This window comes from Centruroides vittatus, unplaced genomic scaffold (genome assembly GCF_030686945.1).
Source record: "Centruroides vittatus isolate TY-2023 unplaced genomic scaffold, ASM3068694v2 contig_391, whole genome shotgun sequence".
In the NCBI taxonomy this organism is placed as follows: Eukaryota; Metazoa; Arthropoda; class Arachnida; order Scorpiones; family Buthidae; genus Centruroides; species Centruroides vittatus.
The window spans coordinates 2,276,092-2,301,330 of NW_027122207.1; the positions used below are offsets into that span (position 1 = coordinate 2,276,092).

At 30.8% G+C, this 25,239-nt stretch overlaps 1 protein-coding gene across 1 annotated transcript in view; it reads right to left on the reverse strand.

Annotated features, from left to right (window-relative positions):
• The window catches only part of LOC136975897 (dual serine/threonine and tyrosine protein kinase-like), a 101,501-nt gene that overhangs the window by 45,546 nt on the left and 30,716 nt on the right, over positions 1-25,239 (reverse strand). Inside the window, exons 3-7 of the mRNA XM_067271060.1 lie at positions 21,668-21,796; positions 17,981-18,181; positions 16,317-16,693; positions 7,342-7,640; positions 1,400-1,552 (exon numbers count right to left, since the gene is read on the reverse strand). Coding sequence (XP_067127161.1) covers positions 1,400-1,552; positions 7,342-7,640; positions 16,317-16,693; positions 17,981-18,181; positions 21,668-21,796 — 1,159 coding nt within the window. The remainder of the gene's footprint in view (positions 1-1,399; positions 1,553-7,341; positions 7,641-16,316; positions 16,694-17,980; positions 18,182-21,667; positions 21,797-25,239) is intronic.

A 25,239-nucleotide genomic window follows, 5' to 3' on the forward strand; every position in this document is an offset into this window, starting at 1 on the left:
TCTATTTAGTATTTTTTTATTTTTTATTTCTTCCTACATACAACTTTGTTAGTACAGAAGAAATAAATGCAAATATGCTACTTACACCGCAGTATTTACTTCTTTTATTCCAAAGCAATTCTAAGAAACTATTAATGCTTGGAATTTTAAAAATAATTAGGAAAAATAGTAGGCTTAGTAGTAGGATTTGAAAATTTAAATATTTTTGCAAAATATATGCAAAATCTTTACGACAAGTTGTGGGTTTTAGTTTTAGTTTAGTTTTAGCATCGACTTTGGATCGATTTATCAACATGTTTTTTTTATATTTTTTGTTAAAAATTAATGAGTTTTCATGTTTAATTGTGAAGTTTAAATGTTATTTAAATAGATAATGAAATAATAAAGGTATGATTTACATTTATTATAGAAAAAAATAAAGCAATAATTAAAAAACTCAATTTATTATAGATAATTTAACAAATATAAATTATTATTAAAAAAATGGGGGTCACAAAAAAAATTATGAAATATTTGGTGGGCCGCGAGTATAAAAAGGTTAAGAACCACTGGCATAGACTATGGTATATGATGCTCAATTATTCAAATATTTCATTTAAACACAAAAACACTAAAATTAAATATGTTTAGAGATTTTAATCATTAACCAAAAACTGGATTATAAACTTGAATTTCTTGATAAAAGTTTTTCCTTTTATTAATAACGAATATATTGAGTAATGCTAACTATGACAAGTTTAAATATTTCTTAAATAAAAACACAAAAATGGACAATCAATCATTAAAAACATCCAGAAAAATGTCAGAAAAAAAAAATCATTCATTCTGATAATGTTTATTAGCTTAAAGCACTTCCTATCCTACATTTTCTAGTGAAACATGATAGTATAAATAATGCTACATTTCTTTAGCAAGTTTTTGGAGAAAGACTAATTAGATAAATTTAATATTATTCCTAAACTTATTATCTAATGATTTTCATTATTCTCAATTCAAATAAATTGTAAAGAAGGCCAATTTTATGTATTGAAATGCTTTCAAAAAAGAATCAAAACCTTTTGATATAAATTAAAAGAAATCAATATGTTTAGGAATATAAATATATAACCAATATAACTAAAACTTAAATATATATAAAAATATGATTGTGTATAAAGCACAAGAAAATTATTAGAAATGAATCTTGAATTATTTTAAGATAATTTCTTTTTCATTATTCCTGGAACTTTTTGAATCTAACTTACAAAATAGTATTCTCACTTTTATAAAATGAATGAGTAGGTTTATATATTTTTCTAAATAAAAAAGTCAAATTATTTTGTATAATAAAAATTTCAATATTTAATTTTTACTAATTCTAATTTTAAAAATATGCAATATAAATAGTAATACATTTTACCAATGAAACTTTCTCGGAGGTAATCAACTGAACCAATTAATTTTCCAGCAACAGCACTGTTAAGTGTTCCAAGAACTAAATCTTGTATTTCTGTAGTACATACATGAAGATCTCTTGTTGAAATTGGCTCACTTTGTCCAGAGAGCTGCACACCTATTTATAAATTTTATACATATATTATTATTATTATTATTAAATAAAATATAGTGAATGAATATATGAATATATATATTACTATGTACTGTACATGAAGAACCATTATTCTCACTAAATAATTAGTTCTGAATCAAAATCAAAACTATGACAGATGGTCAACAGAAACAATTGAAAGATAAAACAGAAAATACCAATGATTCAGATTGCAAAAAGATCAAGCCTTAATCCCAAGTGATCAAAAAACATTAATATTTACTTAGCTACAGATAATCTACCAATAAATTAAATTTCTGAGACCAAATAAATGAATATAAATTAGAAATGAATTGGAACAAGACAAAAAAACAATTTCAATGTTTAGTCACCAGTAGTAATTCTAATCTCATATGTATATTTATGGTGTATACACTATAAATGTAAGAATAATTTAGTATCACACATGTAACCAAAGAACAACACTGAACCTAAGAAATAAATTGAAACTTAACTAAAAACTGGATTGCTTGAGTTACAAACTGTAATATAAATATAAATGTAATAAAGGTAAGTTATCAGATTCTACTATCTATCTATCTATATATATATATACATACATATATACACCTATTTAAGAGAAATTTCTTATTGCACATCAGTAAATATTGTGATCTTGTGTTGTATAAACTTTTCTATGTTCAATTTCAGATACAATTAAACAATGTTCTGTCATATTTGTAAACACATGAGAGTCATCACTCAATTAGATTCACATGTTAAACTAATCATTCTCATATACATAATCTAATATTCCTGAATTGCATATTCAGATTATCTCAGCATCCTGAAAGTATAGCACTGTTCTCTACTGGAATGAGAATTCTGTGACCCTGCATGCACAATGGTCAAAAAGTTTGAAGAAAATACCTTAAAAATTGCTTCTTTAAAATAGTGTTCTATGAAACACTATTTTATGTCAGTAGAAGTCTCTGAAACTCATATGCAAGATGGCAACCTATTTCAGCATCACAGATAGTGGTGATATTCAGCGGGTTCACACAGGTTCGGCCAAACCCATTGTTAAAATTTTCAGTTTTCTGAACCTTGTTAAACACACGTAACATTTCTCAGTGGTTTTGTTTCTTTTTAAAAAATATATTGAAATATACGTATTATACTCTGCAATACTACTAAACTAGAGCCTTATACCCCGTTCCCACCGAGCATTTCAATCTAGATTGTGAGCAAGGTCGGGGACTATGTCTTGGTGCGATCTCTCTCGACCGTTTCAATCTCGACAGAAACAAGGTTTAATCGCAATCGATTCAAGAGAGTTTTTGAAACTAGATCCAGTCATAAGAGAGATCCCACAATCCCACACGCGTGAGATAATACAAGATGGCTGTGGAAGACGTGTCGGGCTATGGACAGTGAAATAAAAAGGATATTGTATTTCGAGAGATGATGACATCTGTCTATTATCAGCAGTGCCATTTGGGGTAAAAAGTTTCTCTACCTAAAAAAAAAAAAAGGTTGACAGCACTAATATACTATTGTTACCTGGTCTTTGCCCAGGGCTCATTATGTTCCAAATACACCACTGATTATTAGATATATCACAAGAGAAAGTATTGTATTTATTTCTAGCCAAAACTTCCATTTTGTTTGTCTGTGATTGTTAGGGAAAAATTTTCTGCTAGCGAGCCCTTTGTTAAATATTTCGAACATCACCACTGATCACAGAGACATGCAATCATTTTACAAATGCATCAATCCAGCTAATTTTGCCTTCCTTGACTGAATGTGATTAGAGTTGCAATTTTGGTGCAGTTTTGCCTGGGAGATTCAGTGGTGCACAGTCTCAAAATGTTCCAACAAGCACTTTGTGAGTGAGCCCTGTGGCAGTACCTACCATGTTGTATTTATTTTGTGAATGATTAAATGTGATGTTTCTTTTGTACTAAAAATAATATTATTCACGTTATATCAGTGTAAATATTCATTTGTTGTTATAATATTTGCCTATATTTTCATTTCTCTAATTTGTGTATTTAGATGTAACACAAAGGGCTGCTACGGGTGATATATGTATATAAAAACATTCAACAGTAGACCATGTTCACATATATTCACACTTCAAAGAACTGCTGAGTTATATTAGGCACACAACAAAAATTTATAAAAATACGTAATGAGAGTGAGAAATTTCATCACTTCTTGCCACATATTCTTGCTCACTCGCACATCACATAGCATATTCACTTGCTTGCATCTCCATAGTCGCACCCTTACAGTTGGTTAACCACAGATTGGCAACAGTCTGGGCCTCATTTAATAAACTACACAAGATCTGGAATATTAAAAACATCTCAAAAATGTAAAAACTAAAATTTTTAATGGTATCATAATTCCAAATGTAATTTATATAGCTCTGAGACCTGAATAATTACAAAAAGAAAAGCCAAAAAGCTGGAATTCTTTGAAATGAAATGTTTAAGGTGTGAAAGGTGAGAAACACGTTACAAATGAAAAGGCAAATACCAGTCAAATTAGTTTATTAATTGAAATAAGAGAACAGATATCAGTCTGCCCATTATAGAGAACAAAAATGTATTTACACTAATTCCCTGCTCTCACTCGATCTTCTCGCGACAATTAATTATTAAACAATTCAGCATAAAACTAACACTATTACTACTTATGAACTAGATAGAGAAAGAAGAATGAAGAATAATTAGACAGTATACCAGTAGCTTAGATTGGAGTTCTGATAACGAGGTAATATGGACAATTATAGCCGTATGGACAATAAATGTTCAATCCATTTACATCAGAGTAATGATGACATGTTATCAAATATTGCTTAGGAAGGGTTCCTTGGGCTTGGATGGAAGGGTTCACTTACTTAGTTCTCTATGATTATACCACTTGGCTCGAAGTCACTATGCACACATGGTCTACACTGACTATCTCTTTGGGCCCGAGTCTGGTCACTTCTCACTCAGTTTCCTTCACTCAACCTCTTCTCTTGTTGGTAGCAACCCAAAAAGTGACTCTCCTTAACTCCCATTTTCCCAGGTCCCTCTCAGGCAGGACCCTTTCTTTTCCTTTTTGTAATCTGGCCAATCAGGACCCACAAACAGTAAGGTTCCTGTCATGCGACAGGAAAGGATTGAAGACAGAATGAAGAAGAATTACAGGAAAGAAGAAAGGAGTTCCTATTCTATATACAACTATATACAAAAACAAACATGGCAGACAGCCACAAAGGAAAATAAATATTAAGTAGACTAGAAAAAAACAATACTGGAGCTAAAATATTCTATCAGAAATAAAATCCACAAAAAGAAAATTGCAATGGTATAGAAGGATGATGATCTAAATCAGCGGTCTGCAACCTTTCTGACCTCATGGACCACCAAATTCACAATTTTGAATCCTGCGGACCACTATCATAAATTTTTTTTAAATGTTACAAAATCTGTAGAATAATGATCATAAAAGTTCAATTTTACTATATTAATATGAAACTCACATGTTTAATTATAACAAATTAATGCAAGCCTAAAGTTCATTGCTGCTTGTTTGAAATAAGTTTACGGATTCTTAGCGCTTTTCCACTAAGGACGACAATCACACTCACAATATTGTTTATTGTTCATTATTTATTGATAACAGTCACTTCATATTTGGTTTTAGATTCAAATAAAAACCCCCAATGAGTGAAAAAAGCAACTAAGCATTTTGCATTTCTTTCGTAATACTTCGTGTAACCTTCAGTTGATCAATGTCCAAACTTCTCCCAAATTTTTTTGCGGACCATCAATGGTCTGTGGACCACCAGTTGCCGACCACTGCTCTGAACATTTCCATTACCTGCATTGTATGATATTATGCCAGGATGAGCAAAGAGAAAGGAGGAGGAAGACCCAGGATTACATAAATGCAGAGTGAAGAAAACTCTGGACTCCAAACCTACAGATAAGTCAACTTACCATCAAAGAAGAGAGTAAAAGTTTGAGGTCTTAGAAGATTCAACCTGACACAGGCAGATGAGAATGAATGAAATAAATATAAGATGGAAAAATATTCAAACATTTATCTATTTAGATACAACTTTCAATGATAAATACAGTACATATAATTCTCTCTTCCAAAACCTTTAAATTTCCGGCACAATACGAATATAGATACAGAACTAACGTTTTCAATCTTTAACCTAGGGTCTTCATTGGGTTCATTGTTGTTCCAAATATGGAATGTTAAAGCATATAGAATGCTTTTAAATACAAAATTAATTTTCCCCAGTAGGTAATAAATAGCAAAGATTTTGAAATTAGTTTACTAGACAGAAGTCCTCCATATTAGTGATGTGGTCTATCCTCCAGGGAATAATATATACTTACCAATGCAAATGCTCTTCAAAGGCATAAGGCCACGCATAAGATATTACATTACTATCCTTGAAATTTATACATTTCCCAGATTTGGTTGCTTTGTAAATTTCGAGAGTTTCTAAGGCTCTGATGTGGTCTGTTTTAAATGATTTTTTTTATGAGACTGGTGTTATTTAAGTTGGCTCTTACATTGGGGTCCGTAGCATATGTTGACAGGGTGGTGGTGTGCCTTTTTTTGTCAATGTCATATTTATGTTCAATGATCCTTTTTTGAACAGATCTTTTGGTGGATCCAAAGTAGACAAGATCTCTTTGGAACCTGTGATTCCTTATCAGGACACTGTACACCCCTGGTGCCCTCAAACTATCTGGTGTGTCTTTCACATTTCTCAGAAGTGAGTAAATTGTTTGTGTTCTCAAGTAAGTCAATTTGGTGCCCTTGGTTAATTGAAAACATTAGTTCTGTATCTATATTCGTATCGTACTGGAAATTTAAAGGTTTTGGAAGAGACATTTATCTATTTTTTTCTTCTTATATCAATAGTATGTGTGTTTAAATGCTTGTTTATGTATTATTTGTAGCTAACAAATATAAACGTCTAAAATCTCAATAGTTAAAGCCAAAAAATGCCAGGTTACTCAACATTATTATTAATAGCAGAAGTAATACAGCCTGATCTAATCTGGAAATCATTTGGCTGTAATATTTGTAGCTATGTGGCAACATATTACAATTTCATAATTCTACAAATATTAGTGTAATCAGAGGTGTAGCTGGGGGCAGTGGGGGCAGCCCACCCTGGGTGTCACCCGTGTAGGGGTGACACCAGTAGCCCTGTACCTAAGAAAAAAAAATAAAAAAAAAGTCAATGGTTCACTTCACATGACAGTTTCTTTGCTATGAGGAGATGCCACGAGAGCTCGCACCAGCTGAAAATCTTACTATGGTTTATTCTATAAATCTAAACTCATACATCGCGACATCGCATATTCATTATATCGTGCAAGTTGCTCAAGTGCAAAGATATTACAATTCAACAGTGTTTTATAAAAGAGTTAAAAAGATATCCGCACCAGGTGTCACCCATGCTAGCTACGCCACTGAGTGTAATTCATAGGAACACACCTCAATTTTATTGTAAAACCCAATAAGAGTCTCTGTATTAACAATTTAAACAGGACTAGTATATTAATTTTTGTCACATACTGTTCCTATTATTTGGTAGTATTATAACTGTATATAGGAACCGTATTATAGAAACAGTATTATAGGTAAGAAGGTTTAAACATAAAATACAATTAAAATATATTTAATCATTTGTAATTACAAATATAAATTGTATAATTCTACTGACTCTACAACTTTATTTTTCAAAAATCATTAATATATTAAATATCAAAATGCAACATTACCTTGAAATTCATGTTTTGATGCTCTTTCCAGCAATTCTTCTTTCATGCTGTCAATAGTCTCAACAATTAATTTACGAATTTCATCTTGATTCTCATTTGCAATTTTCATTAATGATTCATACAGTTCTGCTTCTCTTTGTCGTGCATAATCAAGTCGTTTTGGAGTAATTATCATATCCCATGTCATAGAAAATGCACTCATAATAAACATCCTCAGACATCGATTATGTGCATCATTTAAAATTTTAGCTATGTTAACTAGACGAGCTTGAAGATTTTGTCTCACATACAACAGGATGCTAATAAAAATTAACAAACAAATTTTAGAAATTTTGAATCATCATTTTCCAAAATTTATCAATTCAAACAATAATATATAAAATAAACATATCTGCCATTTTAAACAAATAATCTGTATTAAATTCCCATAAAACCCGATTTGAAATATTTTCAATTATTGACATCAATAAAATAATATAATTAGTCATCATTACAAAATGAAAAAAATCACTACACTGTAATACCTAACTGTCAGATTATTATGCACTACCAAGTTAACTAATTTCATAATTTGTTAAAAGCCATAAATCTAAAAATTGGATATTTGGTTTACTATTCAGGTTGATCAGGTTGATGATTTCTTATGTATATATAGTAAAATAATTGATTCTTCTATTCTAAATAAATTTTGTATTAAATATTTTTTAGCAGTATTTTCCCAAAACAAGAAAATTTTATGTTCACATCAAACACTATATACAAAAATATTTTTCAACTTGTAACATTACAACTCAGATACTTTATATGCCAAATATTATGCTCAAAATTTGACTTGAAATTGAATTTGACAAATCATCTGAGAATTTGAATAATAAATGTCTCATTATCTATCAGGATTTAATAATTTGAAACAAGTTAAAATCCTGCTTTAGACCAGGTTTTTTTTTTCAATATTTCTAAATTATGATAATTAAGATTATTTCATGTTCATCAATAGAAGAAATGTTATCCATCTACGTTCTTCTTAAATGGTTAATGTAATTAGGTGAATGTCAACTCAAATTTTTGATATAATATGATAATACTCCAATTCATTAGATCAATGGTTCCAAAACTTTTGTGACTTACAGGTCTCTTAACCTGTTTCTAGCTGGTGGAAACTCCCTATATACACATATGTTACTATACACACACACACACATACACTTGATACACTTGGAAGAGGAAACCCAACTAGGTAGTAATCTATTTAAGATTAATTGGTATGTTGATTTTATAATTAAATGATATAAGCAAATAAAAGAAAATGGTCCTTACAAGGGACATACAACTTTTACATGCACTTAATGGCAAATTTTTTGATTATATAGTAAAGAGTAATTAATATATTAGTATATACCATCAATAAAAATTTCATAATTACTATATACCAATAATAAAAATTTTCATAATACAAAAGCATGCATAGGAAAAAAAAATTACTGTTATGCATAGAGTTGCTACAAAAAAGTAAAGGTAATTGTTTTTCATAAATGTCAACTCCGATGCAGTAATAAACATGCTAATTAGTAAATTATTTTACAGGTTACCAATAAAGGAATCAATATGGATCGTACTGATCCAGTAAACATTAATAAAAGCATATTTGCATCAATTATTTTCATCATAACTGGAAAGCCACAAACTTAAATATCATTATTCTTAATCTTATATATAGTACAATATAATTCAAGATGAGCTAGAATTTAGTGTGTGGAACTGCTTTCTATGAATTTAATGAAAATTTTCTCTAAGATTTTAAATTCAAATATCTCTGTTTCCTTTATGAATCTGGAAGAATTAATTTTGTATTATGAGTAATTAAAGTATGCTGCCTAATTTGCAATAAAAAAATGTTTCATTTATTGCATGTGAAAAGTTATTCTTTGCTTAACAAGGGAAGTACAAGTACTATAATAAAAGTAATGTACACTTAACTGTAATGTCAACATCAACACTTAACTGTATAACGTAATTACACTTGCATGTAGTGGCATTAATAATGCCACTACATGCAAGTGTAATTACGTTATACAATAAGTACTATATTTAAATTATATAAATATACAATTATTTTCATACAAGGGGCAAAGCTTCCTTGCTTGCTCACCCCTCGGGCTTTGCCCATCTGTTCAAAAATTTCATGATGATTCATCATCAATTTCTGATGATACTATTTCTGTATTTCCCCATAATGGAAAAGTGTCATGACAATTTTAACATAAATACTGTATTTTATATATAGAAGGTGGATGCAACACATTCATTGACTACAAATTTTAACTTGCAAGATTAACTACAAAACAGTAATAGTTTCTTAGATATTTTACTTCTGTCTTTTTTGTCTATTAACAGGAGAAGAACATAACCTATTCCTGGAAAAAAAAACAAACAAAAAGGTTTGAATTTATTTTAAAAGTTCTAAAGAAACAGATTGAGATACACAGTTTAGGCAGGCATACAAAAAAAAAATGCACTGCATGAATGATGTCAGTACATCACTAGTAATTAAAATAAGACTAACCTGGCTGTGACACCTAACTACTTTTGGCAACACTCCTGGGTATCATAGTACACAGTGAAAACCATTGCATTAGACCAGGGTGTGGTGTTCTATAAGAGTGTGGCAGTACGGCCCGCGAATGAAACGTACAGAAAAGGACACTACAACGACTACAATAATAAACAATGTTCCTTTATTCCACTTAGAACAAATAAGGTTCTTGTTGTTAAGGAATCCCAACTGATTTACAATTCGAGGTGTGTTAATTTTTAATCGCGTAACAATTGGTCCCTCGTAAACGCGTGACTAACCTAACTTAAATCTAGCTTAAATCTAACTTAATATTAAGAAAAAATACGAAAGATAGGACAGCAGAAAGGTAGAAGAAATGAAGGGATGATTCACCCGGGGTTCTCTCTTTTTCGGCGGATACGTATTGATACTTTGTGTAGAACCTGGATCCGACGATAGTGGCTTTCTTCACTATCCTTTCTTCTCTCAATTATCGGGGTTCTCCAATATGCCAGTCTCTATATTTCGGCTCTTCACTTGACTATCTCACTTCTTTCCTCTCTCAGAAATCACGATCGAGCCTCGCTCTTGCCGTCCGTCTCTCTTCGTATCTAGTCGAAAAGTGACCCCTCTCTTAGCCACTTTTTCCCCAGGCCACACTACCTGCTATTGTCCCTACTGATTCTCAGAACTGCTAATCCAGCCCCACGGCGATAACGGTCATGGAAAGTTTAAGAAAGAATAGACAAAGGAAGGAGGAAATGGCAAAAATAAGATAGGATTACAATTATATACAATAAAATATATATATACAATATGGCTGACGGTCACAAGGGCTTCTTAAACCATGGGTCGCAACCCCATTTGGGGTTGCTTAGCGAAATCTTGGGGTTGTAAGATTTTAATGCAAAATATTGAAAATAATTTGTGAGCATTTGAAAATGTTCTGCCATTCAACACCACATATTTATGTAAAATTACTTTTTCAGCTTTAACACATCAAATCCCAATATTGTTCATTGCTAAAAAATGTTGAAGAGATTTTACATCCAACAGTGTCAAACATTGCACCAACATTTAGTTTGTTATGCAGTAAAAAGTAAGCACATCCATCTCATTAAAAAACAATTTTCTTTAAATTTTGTATACTTAACCATTTAACAGCTGCACTCGAATATATTCAAATGATCTAAGACAGCCAAAATGCCCGGGCTCGAATATATGCCAGCGACAATATATTTTGCCCAATATTCTCTTTTATTTATGTTATTGCAAAAAATGCAGTTTTGATGAAAAATAGGGTATATAATTTTTGTAACTATAATAAATACAATTTTACAACTTTTTGTGCAATTTTTAATTTTATATTTTTGTACGTTTTTAAACAAATTCTAAAACTATATTTTTTCATATGTATATATATTGTTACCTAATCAATAAATCATCACAAAATATTTATATATCTTTATTTTATATATTTTTTTTTGGGGGGTGCGAAAAAAATTACAATCATAAATGGGGTTGTGAATAAAAACAGTTTAAGAAGCCCTGCATTAGACTATAGATCTAAATATAAGATGTCTTCATATAGAAAAATAATATATATTTTTATTAAAATATCCTATCCATTATTATATTAAATAAAATCAACACTTTTATTCAATTAAAAAACAATGAGCCCATTTAAAATTTGGCTTTCTATACAAAAATCGTCAGTATAGCAAATGTTTTCTGGATCATTTGCAGATGATTTATGTCTACCTGTTCTGTGGTATCATGAGGCTCCTCCCACTGGTCTCTCTCTCTCTCAATGGCTCCTTTCAATTTTGCATTCAGGTCCCAGGTGGAAATTTAACATTCCTAAGGCCAATCAACTTTAACTGATATGGTTTCAGATTAATAGTGAGAGTTATGTTACCCCACCTTATGACAATCTCATTGGCTGTTATAAAATTCAACCTATCAAAAGTCATATGTTCAAGTTTATTCTTTTAGTTGAAAGATTTAAAGAAAGCCATCAATCAGCATTAAGTAATGAATTGAATGGTTAGAATCACATTTTGATCTCATCATAAAGTAATAGTAAAGTAAAAACAGAGATTGGTACTAAAAGTTGGTAGAAGATACTGTGGTCAATATTGACAAAGCTAATTTATTGAAAAAAATAATGAAAAACATCTTTTAATTAATGTGTAATTAGCAAACAAAGAAGGAATTCACAGTAGTAGTAAGCAATGGGTTGTTCAAATGGTTAATAAAAACTAAATCACTAGATGGCATGCGAATGCCTGACATATTTGTTGCTTGCTTTTCCGTAGACTTAACATTACTTAGGCATTCATCACACCTGAATCATTGCACATTTCTCAAATCTTTCTTCAGCATCATCATTTATAGCATAAAAGCTTTAATTTGATACCTGAATTGCATTTTTAACTCCAGTCATTTACTCAAACTAAGTCTTACAGTCTCAAATCATCTAAATGAATATTACAGTGGCATGCGGTGACATCTGATGATAGGGAAGCTGTGCCAGCCCTGGATAGAATCATTGGAAGCATTATATGATTTTTTGGTGTGTAGCAGCCAGGAGCTAAACTGCACAAGATTGGTGCTCTGTAAAGCGCATGTGTGAATGTGTATAATCTGCCTGTTTTACACGATTCAGATATTTTCACCGTGGAAGCTGTCCCATATTCGACAATATGGCACTTCCATTTGAAATATGCATATATGAATTTACATTTGAATATACAATAGCAATCTTATTTTTTTCACATGTAGTATAGAAATGTGTAATAAGATACATAATGCAGTTATAATAAAATATTAATTTTAATTAATTCAAAGTACATTAAAATATGAAAATAATCACACAATATGTATTTATATTTTAGAAAATACAGGGGAAGTGGCACTTCCACAGCTTCCATAGACGGCACACCACTGATAGATTAGTATGTTATTTAAAATAAACAGCTTACTTTACAGTAGAATTACTGATTATATGAGAAGAATAATTTGAAAAGATAGAAAAAAATAAAAAGCATGAAGATTAATAAAACCGACTGTTATAATGGTTAAAACAATGGTGAAAAATGTTATAAATACTTAATATTAACTCTTTAAACTTTGAAAATTTCTTCTTGTTATGTACTTGAATACAAAATTGTTTTTAATCATCAGGCTAGGCTTTAGTGGTAAAGAATGGTTGTTCTTCCCAGTAGTGGAAGAGTTCAAATTTGTTTTATGTGGAAGAATAGCATGCAGAAAGAATCAGGATTGTCTTGCTGCTATTATTATTCTTTTAATTATATTTGTTGTTTTATAACACAGTTTAACCTGATTATAATGTCATCAGATATAACGACAAAATTCTTATCGGTCCCATGATTTTACTATACTAGATAATGTTAAAAAACCCACTTGTAATGACATAAAGCCCTGTTTAATGTCATATTTGAAGCACTCCCAAATTTTATTTAACAAAAAAAATACTAAGTGTTCAGTCCTAGGGTCAGAGTTCACTTTCCTAGAACAACTGTGGGTGGTGCTCTTTCCACATGACTTTGGTGGGGTGAAATTTGCCACTTTTAAAACAACATGACAATCGGTTATTACATGCTCATTTTTAAATTACTTTTTGCTAAATTGTTAAATATTCTATTATTTTTAATATAACATATTATATCAAATAGTTTATAAAGAAATAATTCAATTATTTTTAATTGGCATACATTAATTTAGCCTTTTGTTGCCTTTTGATTCAACATTATTCTCAAAACCTGAAGTTTCGCCATTATTGAAAGTTAAGACAAATAGAAATTTCTTATAAAATGTAATTTTTGAAATTTTTAATTACATTGATGTAAATAAAGTTTATTTAAACATAGTTTGCATTTTTATACATACGATAATAAATTATTACTATCATAATAGATACAGTATACTGTTTTACCATTAAGAAATAACTTTATGGTAAAAAATACTGTAGGGTTTGGAATCGCTAGGCGAGCGATTTCCGCCCTGTTTTATTATAACGAACTTTCATAACGGAAAAGCCGTTGGGATCGGCCGTTAGAAGAACCGTTGAGTTTCAAGTCGACGACAGACCGACGATTGGCCGGCGGGAAGTGACCGTTGGCGGCCGTTGTGGAAGAATTCAAATTTAATTGGCGGACGATTCGAACGTTGGGTCTATTTAAGCCGTAGTTTCGGCGGGAACGGGAGCTCGTATCGTGAGTTTGAATCGGGACCGGATCGGATCGGAGGAGGATCGTCGTTATCGAAGTGTTAACTAACTCTCTCGTTGGACACCACGGAAATCTGGGGAAAGTAACTCCAGTGTTTTAGTACGAACTTGTTCCTGACTCGGAGGTTTTGTTAATTACAAGTCTGTTTGGTCGTAAGGAGTTTCTTTCGACGAACGTGTACGGGAATAGTCGGTTGGCGTGGGATTAGTGTTTGTGCTTATTTAATTGTAACTCTAATTTGGATTATTTTGTACGTTTACTGTAAATATAAAATTTGTGTTTTTCGTCAAACCGATTGAGTGGTAATTTTGAACATTACTAATACGATGTAAAATTAGAATAGAGTTTATAATAGATTCTTAAACACACTTGGTACGTTTTATCGAACTGAAATTATGACCCCGCACATAATGACACTCGTATGAGCCCGCAGGTTTTGAGGGCGTAAATTCGAGACTTAAAAGGGGGTTCACGACCTGCAAGTTCGATAGGAAATTGATCAGATGTTGATTACACATCCGATCCGATCAGAAAGAGAAAACAAAAGCCACAGTCATCACGAGTCAGCAAATTAGTCATCGAACATTGAATAATAGACTGGCTCAGTGCCAATAACGATGGTATAAAAACCCGATCGACTCTGGAAAGAGCACGATCATCCAGGAAGGTCTGAATCCAGTGTCTCCAGTCCCGGACATAAGACTGATTCCAGCTTCCATAGTCCAGGAGGTCGTTGCATACGGTCATCGGACCACACATTCAGGTATATCAACTTTGTAAACTCTCTCCCACTAGAAGTTAGACACGTGACCGCTTTATTGGTTAGAGCGCGATTAGCGATAGGAATATTTTATCCGCATTTCAGTAGTAGTTATCTTTATATCTTTATTGTAGGTGTCTCTTTATTGTATGTTCGCTTTTGTTGTTTAATAAACCTTTATTGTTATTCGTAAACCATGTCTCCTGTCCAAGTAAGGACGCCTGTCGACTTACTGATGCACCTCACCACTCACTTTTGCCCTCCTAGCCATCCAATGACAACGAGGTCGGGTTTTACCAACCCGTGCAGCGTAAGTGGTCAGTGAGGTTTTCCCCCTGACCCTCTGCTTATTTCACACTCAATTATAACGTCAAAAAATTGCCGATCCCATGGATGACGTTATAAACGGGTTAAACTGTATTAAAAAATAAAACTTATTCTGTGCACTTTATTTGAAATAAAATTATTTTGTAGGAAACAGTAAAATAGTAGACTAATTCCCACTTAATTTACTCTTTGTTGGCAATTCATTTATGCTTTTGTTGAGGTTTTAGAATATTAGTTATTCTGTTTAGCTGTTAATCATGTGATGAGTTCTCTCTTTTGTTTAAAATAATTTATTTGTTCCTTTATATTCTATATCTATGGTTTCCAAAGTGCAGGTCATGACAAGAGCTGTTGGGGTCTCAACAGTTTTTACAATTGCCCAACATGCTTTCCTGCAGACATAACATTGTACCTTTGCCCTCTGCTATATCTGAACCATTGCATTTTTCTTAAATCTCTCTTCAGCGACATTACTAAAGTTTTAATTTGATACCTGAACCATATTTTTAGCCACAGCCATTTACTCAAACTATGTTTGACAACTGAGATCCCCTTTCAATTAATATACAGATTATAAAACAATGCTTAATTTTGAGGGCAGAAATGAGTTTTATAAATAATTGCAAATGCTAATAATGAGTAAAATCTTCGTTAAGACTAATTCCACTTGAGATTAGACACAACCTTCCTCTAACTCCCTACTCCATTGACCTTAAACCATAGAATTTAATAGCTCAATCCTTCTAATATATAAATCTCTCTGCAAATCTTCAGAAATTTTTGACAAAAAGAAAAGGAGTTATCAAGTTTTAAAGTGGGTGAATAAAATTATGTCCCCCTCATATACACCAATACATGAAAAATTGATTTTTTTGTATTTCTCAATATTTCAAGGTTGAGTCAAAAAACATATGTATTGACCTCCCCAAAATAAAAATCATGAAGAGGTCATTTTTTTGACCAATTGCCATGCTTTCCTTCTGTTATAACAGCCAGGAAAGTAAAAAAAAAAATATTGAGAATATAAAGTAAAAACTTATTTTGTTTAAATAACTTTAATTTAAAAATATTTTAATCTTACCTTGGAAAATTTTCAAAATTTTCAACCAATTCACTATCAACATCAATAGTTCCACTATACCTTCGATGCCTTTTTTGATTTACATCCTGTGGTAACATATTAAGAAATCCCAATCCACATAATTGTTGAAACAGTGTTAATGATGTTTTTCTAAGTCTAACATCAAAGGATTCTCTTCTTTTCCTTGCTAATTGATAATGATGAAGAGGAGAACGTTCTTGATATGAATGAGACCATGTCTGTGTAGATGTACCCAAAGAACTACGAGCATGTTGTTCAGATTCTGTAAGTTCACAAGATTGTTGTGGACGTGCACAAATAAAAAAAATTGGAGATTTTGGTGCTTTTCTCTTTAATTCTATTAATTCTGTGATTTCCTAAATATACAGAAATTGATAATTATAAAATGTATATTTATTAAGTATTATTTCTAATTGACAAAATTATTAAAAACAGCAATACTTCATCCAATAACTTTCACTATTTCTTGAACACTTCATCTTTTAAAACAATATATTTATAATTTTAAAATAAATAATCTATTATCAAATTTTGATGCAACTCCTTAATGAAATAGTTTATTTTGAATTTTATTTGTGTATAGACTTATAGCACTACTATTTGATAAATGAAAATGGCTTTAACTTGAGGTTTATGAAACATTTGTTTAAAGTTATAATGCTTAATCACAAACATTTCACATAATAGTAATAAGAATAATTATAAGAATAAGAAATATATTTGCATGTTTTCTAGAAAATTTCATCAAGAGATATCTATATATAATTTATAATTTATTTTCTTTTTGGAAAAATGTCTTTTACAGTTTTGATTAGATTTCTGAAAATTATAAAATTACTTCAAAAAGACCTACAAAAATATATTAACAAGCATGATTCTTCTAAATATAAGAATGAAAACATCAAAAAATTTACAAATGATAATCTTTTAAGTACTGCACTATATATAATAATATAAGTTTAGAGTGACACGTAAGAAATTTAGCTAAAAGTGTATATCTTCAAATTGTCTAGAGTCAAACAACACTTTCTATTCCAAGGTTTATAAAAACATTTTTGGAAATAAAATTATGTTGTTGAATATTGAACAAGGGAATGTTGCAATTAAGTTCTTAAGTTGAGGACTTATTAAACTGAAGGGTAATAAGGAAAATTTTAATTGGAAATCAGAATAACTATGAACAGAATACTTATTTTAAATGTAACTATAACCCATAAATACAGTCATTAAGTAGTTTTGATCATTCTTAAAAAGTACTTAAAATATTTATTTTAACTTTGCAACAGGTAATAAGTTGTAAATGTAATAAATCCTGGTCTCAAAAAACTCCAGAAGATACTATGTTTTAAAAATAAACCCATAAGGCTTAATCAAGGAAACACAGTATATAAACTTCAAATTATTTGGTTAGGCTCTAAATAACTTTTTTACTGAAAATAGGTTATTATTAACTCTAATCAAATGTGCTACTCTCTGAATAATCTGAAGCTGAAACATAGATAACTAAAACCTAATCTTTATCAAGAAATTTAACTTTTTATGTATGTTATTGTTGTTATTACTTTAATTCATCGTATATTTTACTATATAAACTTTCAGTATAAATATTTTTATTTAAGAAATGTTTAAGTAAAAAAATTTACCCGTTGATTTAATGACTCTGATTCAATGGCATATATCAAAATAGGTGAAAGTCCTTCTGTACAGACATCATAAAACTGTTCTAAAGTAAACCTGCAATTGCTGGGAGAAACTACTATCTGAACATCATCTTTAAGTATTGAGTGATGAAGATTAATTTCTAATACTGCACTTTCTAAGGCTGGATCATCATGAATTTCTTCCTGAAAATGTAAATCACAAATTAGTTTAAATTAAATAAATCAAAGGTTTTTCAATTTTTGTCCTACAAATAGAAAAATTATATTCAACTCTTTGTAAAAAATTCTGAGCAAGTGATGAAAAATTTTGAAAGCTGTTATCCAAATGCAATCTTTTAAGTTATTGTAGGGGGTGGTTTATTGCTGCAGGCACAGTTATAAAGCACATCAACTACAAATCCAACAAAAATAAATTGATGAAGATATGATTTGGTGATCAGGGTAGCCATACAATTAATCTTTGTTAGTTAATCATTGCATTCTGATAGAAATGGAAATTATTTCCGGCACACAAGAATAAAATTCTTACTTTTTAAAGTTATTTAACCAAGCTTAAATATTTAATGTGCATTTTATCTTTTAAAATACATTTTGTCATTCACATCATTTGTAAACATTTTGTGTAAATGTTAAAACCATGTGGCCAGAAATTAATTATTTGCTCTATTAGATATTTTAAAATAGAAAACAAAATATAACTATAGGTTAATTAGTCAATTCTTTATTAGGAAGTTAATACACAACTTATTCATCCTTTCTAATTCTTCACTATATTATTTGTTCTTGGAAAATTTCTTTTGGATAATTTTTGCAAATTCCTTAAGAAAATGTTGTCCAAGAAAGAATTATTGGAAAGATATTAGGCTAAATTATTTAAGGATGAGGAAAAACTGACATGATAAGCTACCAACTATAGACATAGCATAGAAAAAAATTATTTTCAATATTTTCCCCATTGTAACTATTATAGGATTCTATCAAAGTACCATCCAGGCTAAAAACTTCTCTGTTGATAGAAGAATTTGGAAAAAGGTAGTGAATGGTAGTATAAAAGTTTGATTTTTCACCATGTTGACCTGTACATCCTCTGAGTATCATCAGGAATGAATGATGATGATGATCAAAGTACAATTCATAACTGTATTCCAAATTTAAATTGCCAAATGCACAAATATACACAACATAAAGATAATCAACTCTAAATTTAAAAGTGTGATTGGTTCTGAATGAAAATTTATCTTAAATCTAAAGTAAAATAATTAGAAACAGTGTATATTCAAAATATTGAAACTCAGAAATTCAAAATAAAAATATTTTGCAGTGAAGAAGTGGTGTAAATTTAATTTTAATATACATATTTAGAAAATGATAAATTAGATTATTTCTGGTATTAAAAGACAACTTTTTGTCTCCCTCTGTCTAAACCGATAATCCTCATGAAAATGAAATCAGTCTTGGTCTTCCTGGATTTTAAAAGATCCAGGAATCCAAAAGTGTCCGTTTTCTGACCCAGTGTCTAATGATCACTTCGGGCAGGACCCCTTCCTTGTCCCTATTGGCAAAACCACCAATCAGGACCCACAAAAATTCCCACTCCTGTCAGGTGACAGGAAAAAAAGCAGAAGGAAGAAGGGTGATAGGAAAGAAAGAAAGGAGTTCTAATTCTATATTGTGGTGTTACAACACCATTTTGATTAGTATTATCATTGTTTTTTTTGTTTGTAACAGTTGTGTTCCACGGTAGGGGGAGCCACTGTGGAGAAGTATTTAAGGTGTCCCCCCTTTGTTCTTAGTACTTTTCGGTTGTGCGATTTGTCAGGAGAGATAGAAGTAGACAAGCAAGTCAGAACTACGAAAGGGAAGTGTGTAGAACTTTATATTTTTTTTTCATCCAGTTGCATCGGCGTTTTGGAGATGACTCTTCCGTACGAACTACAACAGGACTGTTATATTAGTTGGATTGTACCGGGTGAAGTAATTAGTTCTGTGCCAAAACCGAAAGATCGGTAAAATTTTGTGATAGTAAATTCACGTGCTCATTATTGTAGTCCAGCCATTTTGTTGTACAAATTACATCGGAAAAACTTTATAATATTACCTTCACGCACTTAATATTGTAGTCTGGCCATTTTTCGTTATAAAATTAAATCGGATTCCCCTTAGTCTAGGACTACCGGGAAATACAATATACAATAATTACAACAAAAAAAAATGGCAGACAGCCACAGTGTAATGAATGTTCAGTGTCCTCATAAAACATTCACTTGGGGTGGCAGCAATTCTCCAACTGAGCTATGCAAGGTATTTACACAAAAAGCTATGAAAAGTACTGTACAAAGTGACTCCAAAGTAGTTTGCAATTTCCTAACTACTTAACTATAAGAATTTATGCAATCAAATTTTACATGCATATAATACCTTAGAGTAAAATAGACACAAAGTCATGAATTGGGAAGATACTAAAACAGTAAGTTAATAAATGGCATTATTTTAAAAATTCATTTGGTTCACTTTGACCCCATACCATGGTTAAGTAATTTGATATTTAAAACTGCAAGAAAATATAAAATTTTGTAGTTTATTGAAATGTAAAAAATGTTTTTAGTTATAATATTTGGGCTATTATGATTGCTAAAAATAAATAAAACTATAGTTCCTTACTGAAGAGTCTTTTTAATAAACTAATAGGTTTTTAAAAGTCACTTTTCCTGTATAACTGTTAATTTAGTAGCAATTCATGTGTGAAGTGTGAAGCACGATAGGAATACACAGACATGTGAATTCAATTAAAACAAATTTAATTTCGCGATCAATAATATATACAGATGAGTTCTTTTTGGATTCCCTCAGTCCAATTTCTCTTACTATCCGATTGTAACAATAACCCAAGTAGCTTACCTTCTTGGAAACTACTTGCCCGACAATACTAATGAAACCCGCACGATCCTTAACTAACTTAAACCTAGGGATAGAAAAGTATAAAGATAGGGAAATGAGAAGAATTGATAGGATAGTGGGGCACATAGTGGGGCACCCTTGTTCTCGCTGAACTCGATGCTGGCTGGTGCTCTATTCTGCGTGTCTCTGGGTCCGTCAATGTTTTAAATATCTTCTACTATAATTTCTTTTCGGTGTCTCTGATTCGAAAATCCAGATCCTCACCTCACGGCTCTCCATTCGGCCCTCGTAGAATTCCGTCTCACGAGCTCGCCGTTTTCGTCCGTGCTTCTTCGTGTCCGGCCGGGGAAAAAGTGACCCTTCGTGACCCAGATTTGACTCGTCCTCCACTCGAACTCTTTGTTCCACACGGCCCCCTGGTGGGTGGGAAGTGGGAAGCCCCTCGTTCCCAGAAGCCAGAACAATGAACAAAGGAAGTTAGAAAGAAGGGTTAAGAAAGAGAGAAAATTATTAAAACTAATTAAATCTAAAATACATATGTTTGTACATATGGCGTACAGCCACACATGTCTTTAAAAAATATTTATCAGTATTTCTATGCTACTCGTTATATTCAATATTTAATAAATGAGATAAACTTCTATTTTTAATTATTGATAAACTAAATTTCATTCATATTTTTATTTGTTAAAATTTATTTATTAGATTATTTATTAACCTTATTTTGATTTAAATTATTACACTATTACATTATTATTATAATATAAATACCTTTAATTTTAAATCAGCTAGAGGTACGGTATGCCATGGTTTATCATATGAAACAAGATGCTCCACTAATTCATAACTGTTTGGTAAGGCCAAGCTTACTTGTGTTTGTGTCCCATATTTAAATCTAACCTGAAAAATTTTTAAATTATTAATTACACAATTATTTAAATAATAAGACCATTTACAAAGTAATAATAAGTGTTTGTTTTTCACACATTTGTACTTATTAAATTTAAATTTTATTAAATGAAATGTTTTAATAACCAGTTTAATTTTTCAAAACATTACAATGTTTAATTACATGATTATTATTTGAATAGGAAGAATATTCAAAAATATCAATAAACATTAAAACCTGTGTAAACCAGTGGCGTGCCATGACATTTGATGATAGGGAAGCTGTGTTTCTGTAAGAAGCCGACTTACAGGGACAATCAATTAATTGCGCGTCAGGCCTGTTCATATTCGTTTGTTCGATAAGCCAGTAAAAACCGTATACTTCTTTAAATGTATTTTTAATAGATTATCTGACGTACTTAATAAATAAAAAAGTTCAATATAATTACCTCCGTTATTAGATTCAATAAATTCCCTACGCCCTCTAAATGCCAATTCTTGCTTTGAGAAAAAACATAACATCTATTAATTTAGATATATCTATTAATCGTAATTATCTCGTTATAATTTTCAATATTTATTTTATATTGTCTACCAATGTTAAATTCTATTCTGCTTTGATTTCCAAATTGCTTCAATTTTACGAAAGAATCGTCGTTCGTCATAAATTTTATTGTCAAAATGTCGAAATTTAATTTAGGCATTGGTCTTTCTCTTTTAATAATGTTTTCTTTTTCATTATATGGTCTTGAGCCAAAACTTTTTTAAAATAAATTTTTGAATCACTAGCTATGATATAAGGGCTAAATTAAAATTATAAAAAAAAACTTACTTGGTAAAACAAAATGTGTGATGAATATACATATCTAGTACAAAAAAATTCTTCAATTGTATGAATACACTTTTAAAGAAACTTATAATTAAATATAACTTTGTGAAGAAACGTACATAAAAATAACAAAATATTCTTTACTTTTTAAATCTTAAAACAATCCACTTAGTGAAATCGCTCCCTATGAGTGGCTAATGAATGGAATCAGAGACATCTTGGTAGGTGTGCAGCGTGTGCATGCACACAGGCTGCCAAATCCCAAGGGTGCTGATACCGGTCAATGTCAAATGCCTCTTTTGTCACATCACTAGTATATCTCAAAGGACGCCACAGGGTTGTTGTAAATTTTAAACGTTTCTCACCATAGATGTAAATATGTTAAACTTAATAGTTATTTGTTTTCTAACTACTGTAATTCATTTTAGTACCAGGTGTACACGGAAATCAGTTCCCCACTGTACTGAGCTAGTAATTGGTTCGGTTAAGCTTTTAAGTAAAATTCTGGCTCTTTCAGCAGGGTTTTATTTATGTCCCCATTCCTTAATCTCTTAATTATTTAACTACTACTTAGTAGAAATAAGTCGAAACCAGTTACTTTGTACCTGAATATCTGTAGTCTTGGGAAAACATTGGAAAGACAAATTTTTATGACAACGGATATATAAATCGTAAATTTAAGGAAAATAAATTTTAGAGCTTTTTTTTGTACCATTGTATGTCTCATTCATTAAATTTGGTTGTAAATGATGCTGCCAAAGTAACAGTTAATTTTTTAACACTGTACTAGAATTGTACACGTTTTTTCTCCATCCCCTTACAGATGGGACATACTAAATCGTAATATCACCGGTTTAACATTGAAATCCGTAAGTAATGTAAGATGGGAAAGCAGAATAAATGCAGAATAAATATATCAAATATTTTAATGGAGTTTTTTTTTAAACTCCTGTCAACTATATAGAACTATCATAAAAACATGCCAGTAAACTCCTATCGGTTGGGTTAAGTTATAAATCTAGTCTACAGTGGGCAACCTTTTTTATAACATGGGCCAGAATAAATTTTACGTTTTTTCCGCAGGCTGTAGTAGTTAATTGACACCTTCTTGTGACTTGTAATTTTTTTAGTCTGCAAATATGAAATAAGTAAATAAGTTAATTACTACATTTATTTCTCTTATTGTTTTTGAAAATTACAAAGAATTGGAAAAATAACTATTAATTAGTTATTTTTCCAATTTAATAATCTATCAAAGATCTCACGGGCCGGATAGAAACTTTTCGCAAGCAGTAGCTGGCCCGCGGGCTGGGGGTTGCCCGCCGTTGATCTAGTCTGCTCATGATTCACATAATTGGGAAAGGGTGGCCGAATATCTAGCAGGCGGCTATCAACCCAGAACCGGTCCGGGATATAAAATTGGATGCTTTATTCGTGTATCGCTTCTACCAGCTAAACCGGATGAGGTTGGTGCTCTCTAAACCGCATGTGCCAATGCCTATATAATCTGGCTGATTGGAAACTGACCCAGTTTCGACATTCTTTCTGCCACCGAATTATTCTAATATACAATAGCAATCTTATCGTTTTTTTCACATGTAGTATAGAAATTTGTGAAAGATGCATAATGCAGTTATAATAAAATATTAATTTTAATTAATTAAAAGTACGTTAAAATATGAAAATTTATATTTTATAAAATATAAGAGAAGGTCGTTGGAAGGTGGAAGAAGCGCTTCCATCGCTTCCAATGACGGCAGGCCACTGGTGTAAACTAGAACCATACTATAAAAAATTATTATTTCCATTTTGAACATATTTTAGTATTTCTTTTATCATCTTTAAACTACATCAGAGAAATCACACACAGTTACATTAATTTTTTAGAGTAAAATCACTATCATCTTTAAATCTAACAGTAAATTTTTTTAATTTTAAAGTAATTCCAATTAAAAAGGGAGTATTGAAATGTAAGAATTAAAAATTATTTGATTGCAAAAGTTCTTGTTCTCAATAACTTGTGCTAGGTACTCAAATACTTCTCAAAAGAAATCCTTATGAGTTCACATGACAGCAAACAAACCAATTCAAGTACAAAAAACTTATAAGATATCATGCTCTGCTGTCAAAATTTCTAATGGCATTACAGTAATACAAAGATCAAGTAATTTTGTGTTTGACTTTTTTCTAGAAATTTTAGTACACAAATCACTTATGCTCTACAATCATGTTAATCAATTTGTTTTCACATACTTGATGGTAGTTTGTTACCATTAATTCATACAAGGCAAATTGGCATGTGTGTTATCTTATTCTCATTTTTTTCACAAATTACATTTGTTACTTGTTCTCAAGAGCTTGATTCTTAGAAACTCCTCCCAATTCTTGAAAGTTCTCGATTCTTAAAATATCAAATTCTGTCCTGGTTAATTCTAACAAAGATTAATGTTAAAGATCTTGTGTCTATGTTCCTCTTATCACATGACCTTCATTTCTGTGAAAAAGTTCAAAAATCATTCTTAGAATATAGTTTGTCACACTCTGCAATGACTATTTACCTGGAGATAATTTTATTTATTTTGCCTACAAGTGGAATCCCCACTTTATTCAGATTAAGTTACATTAT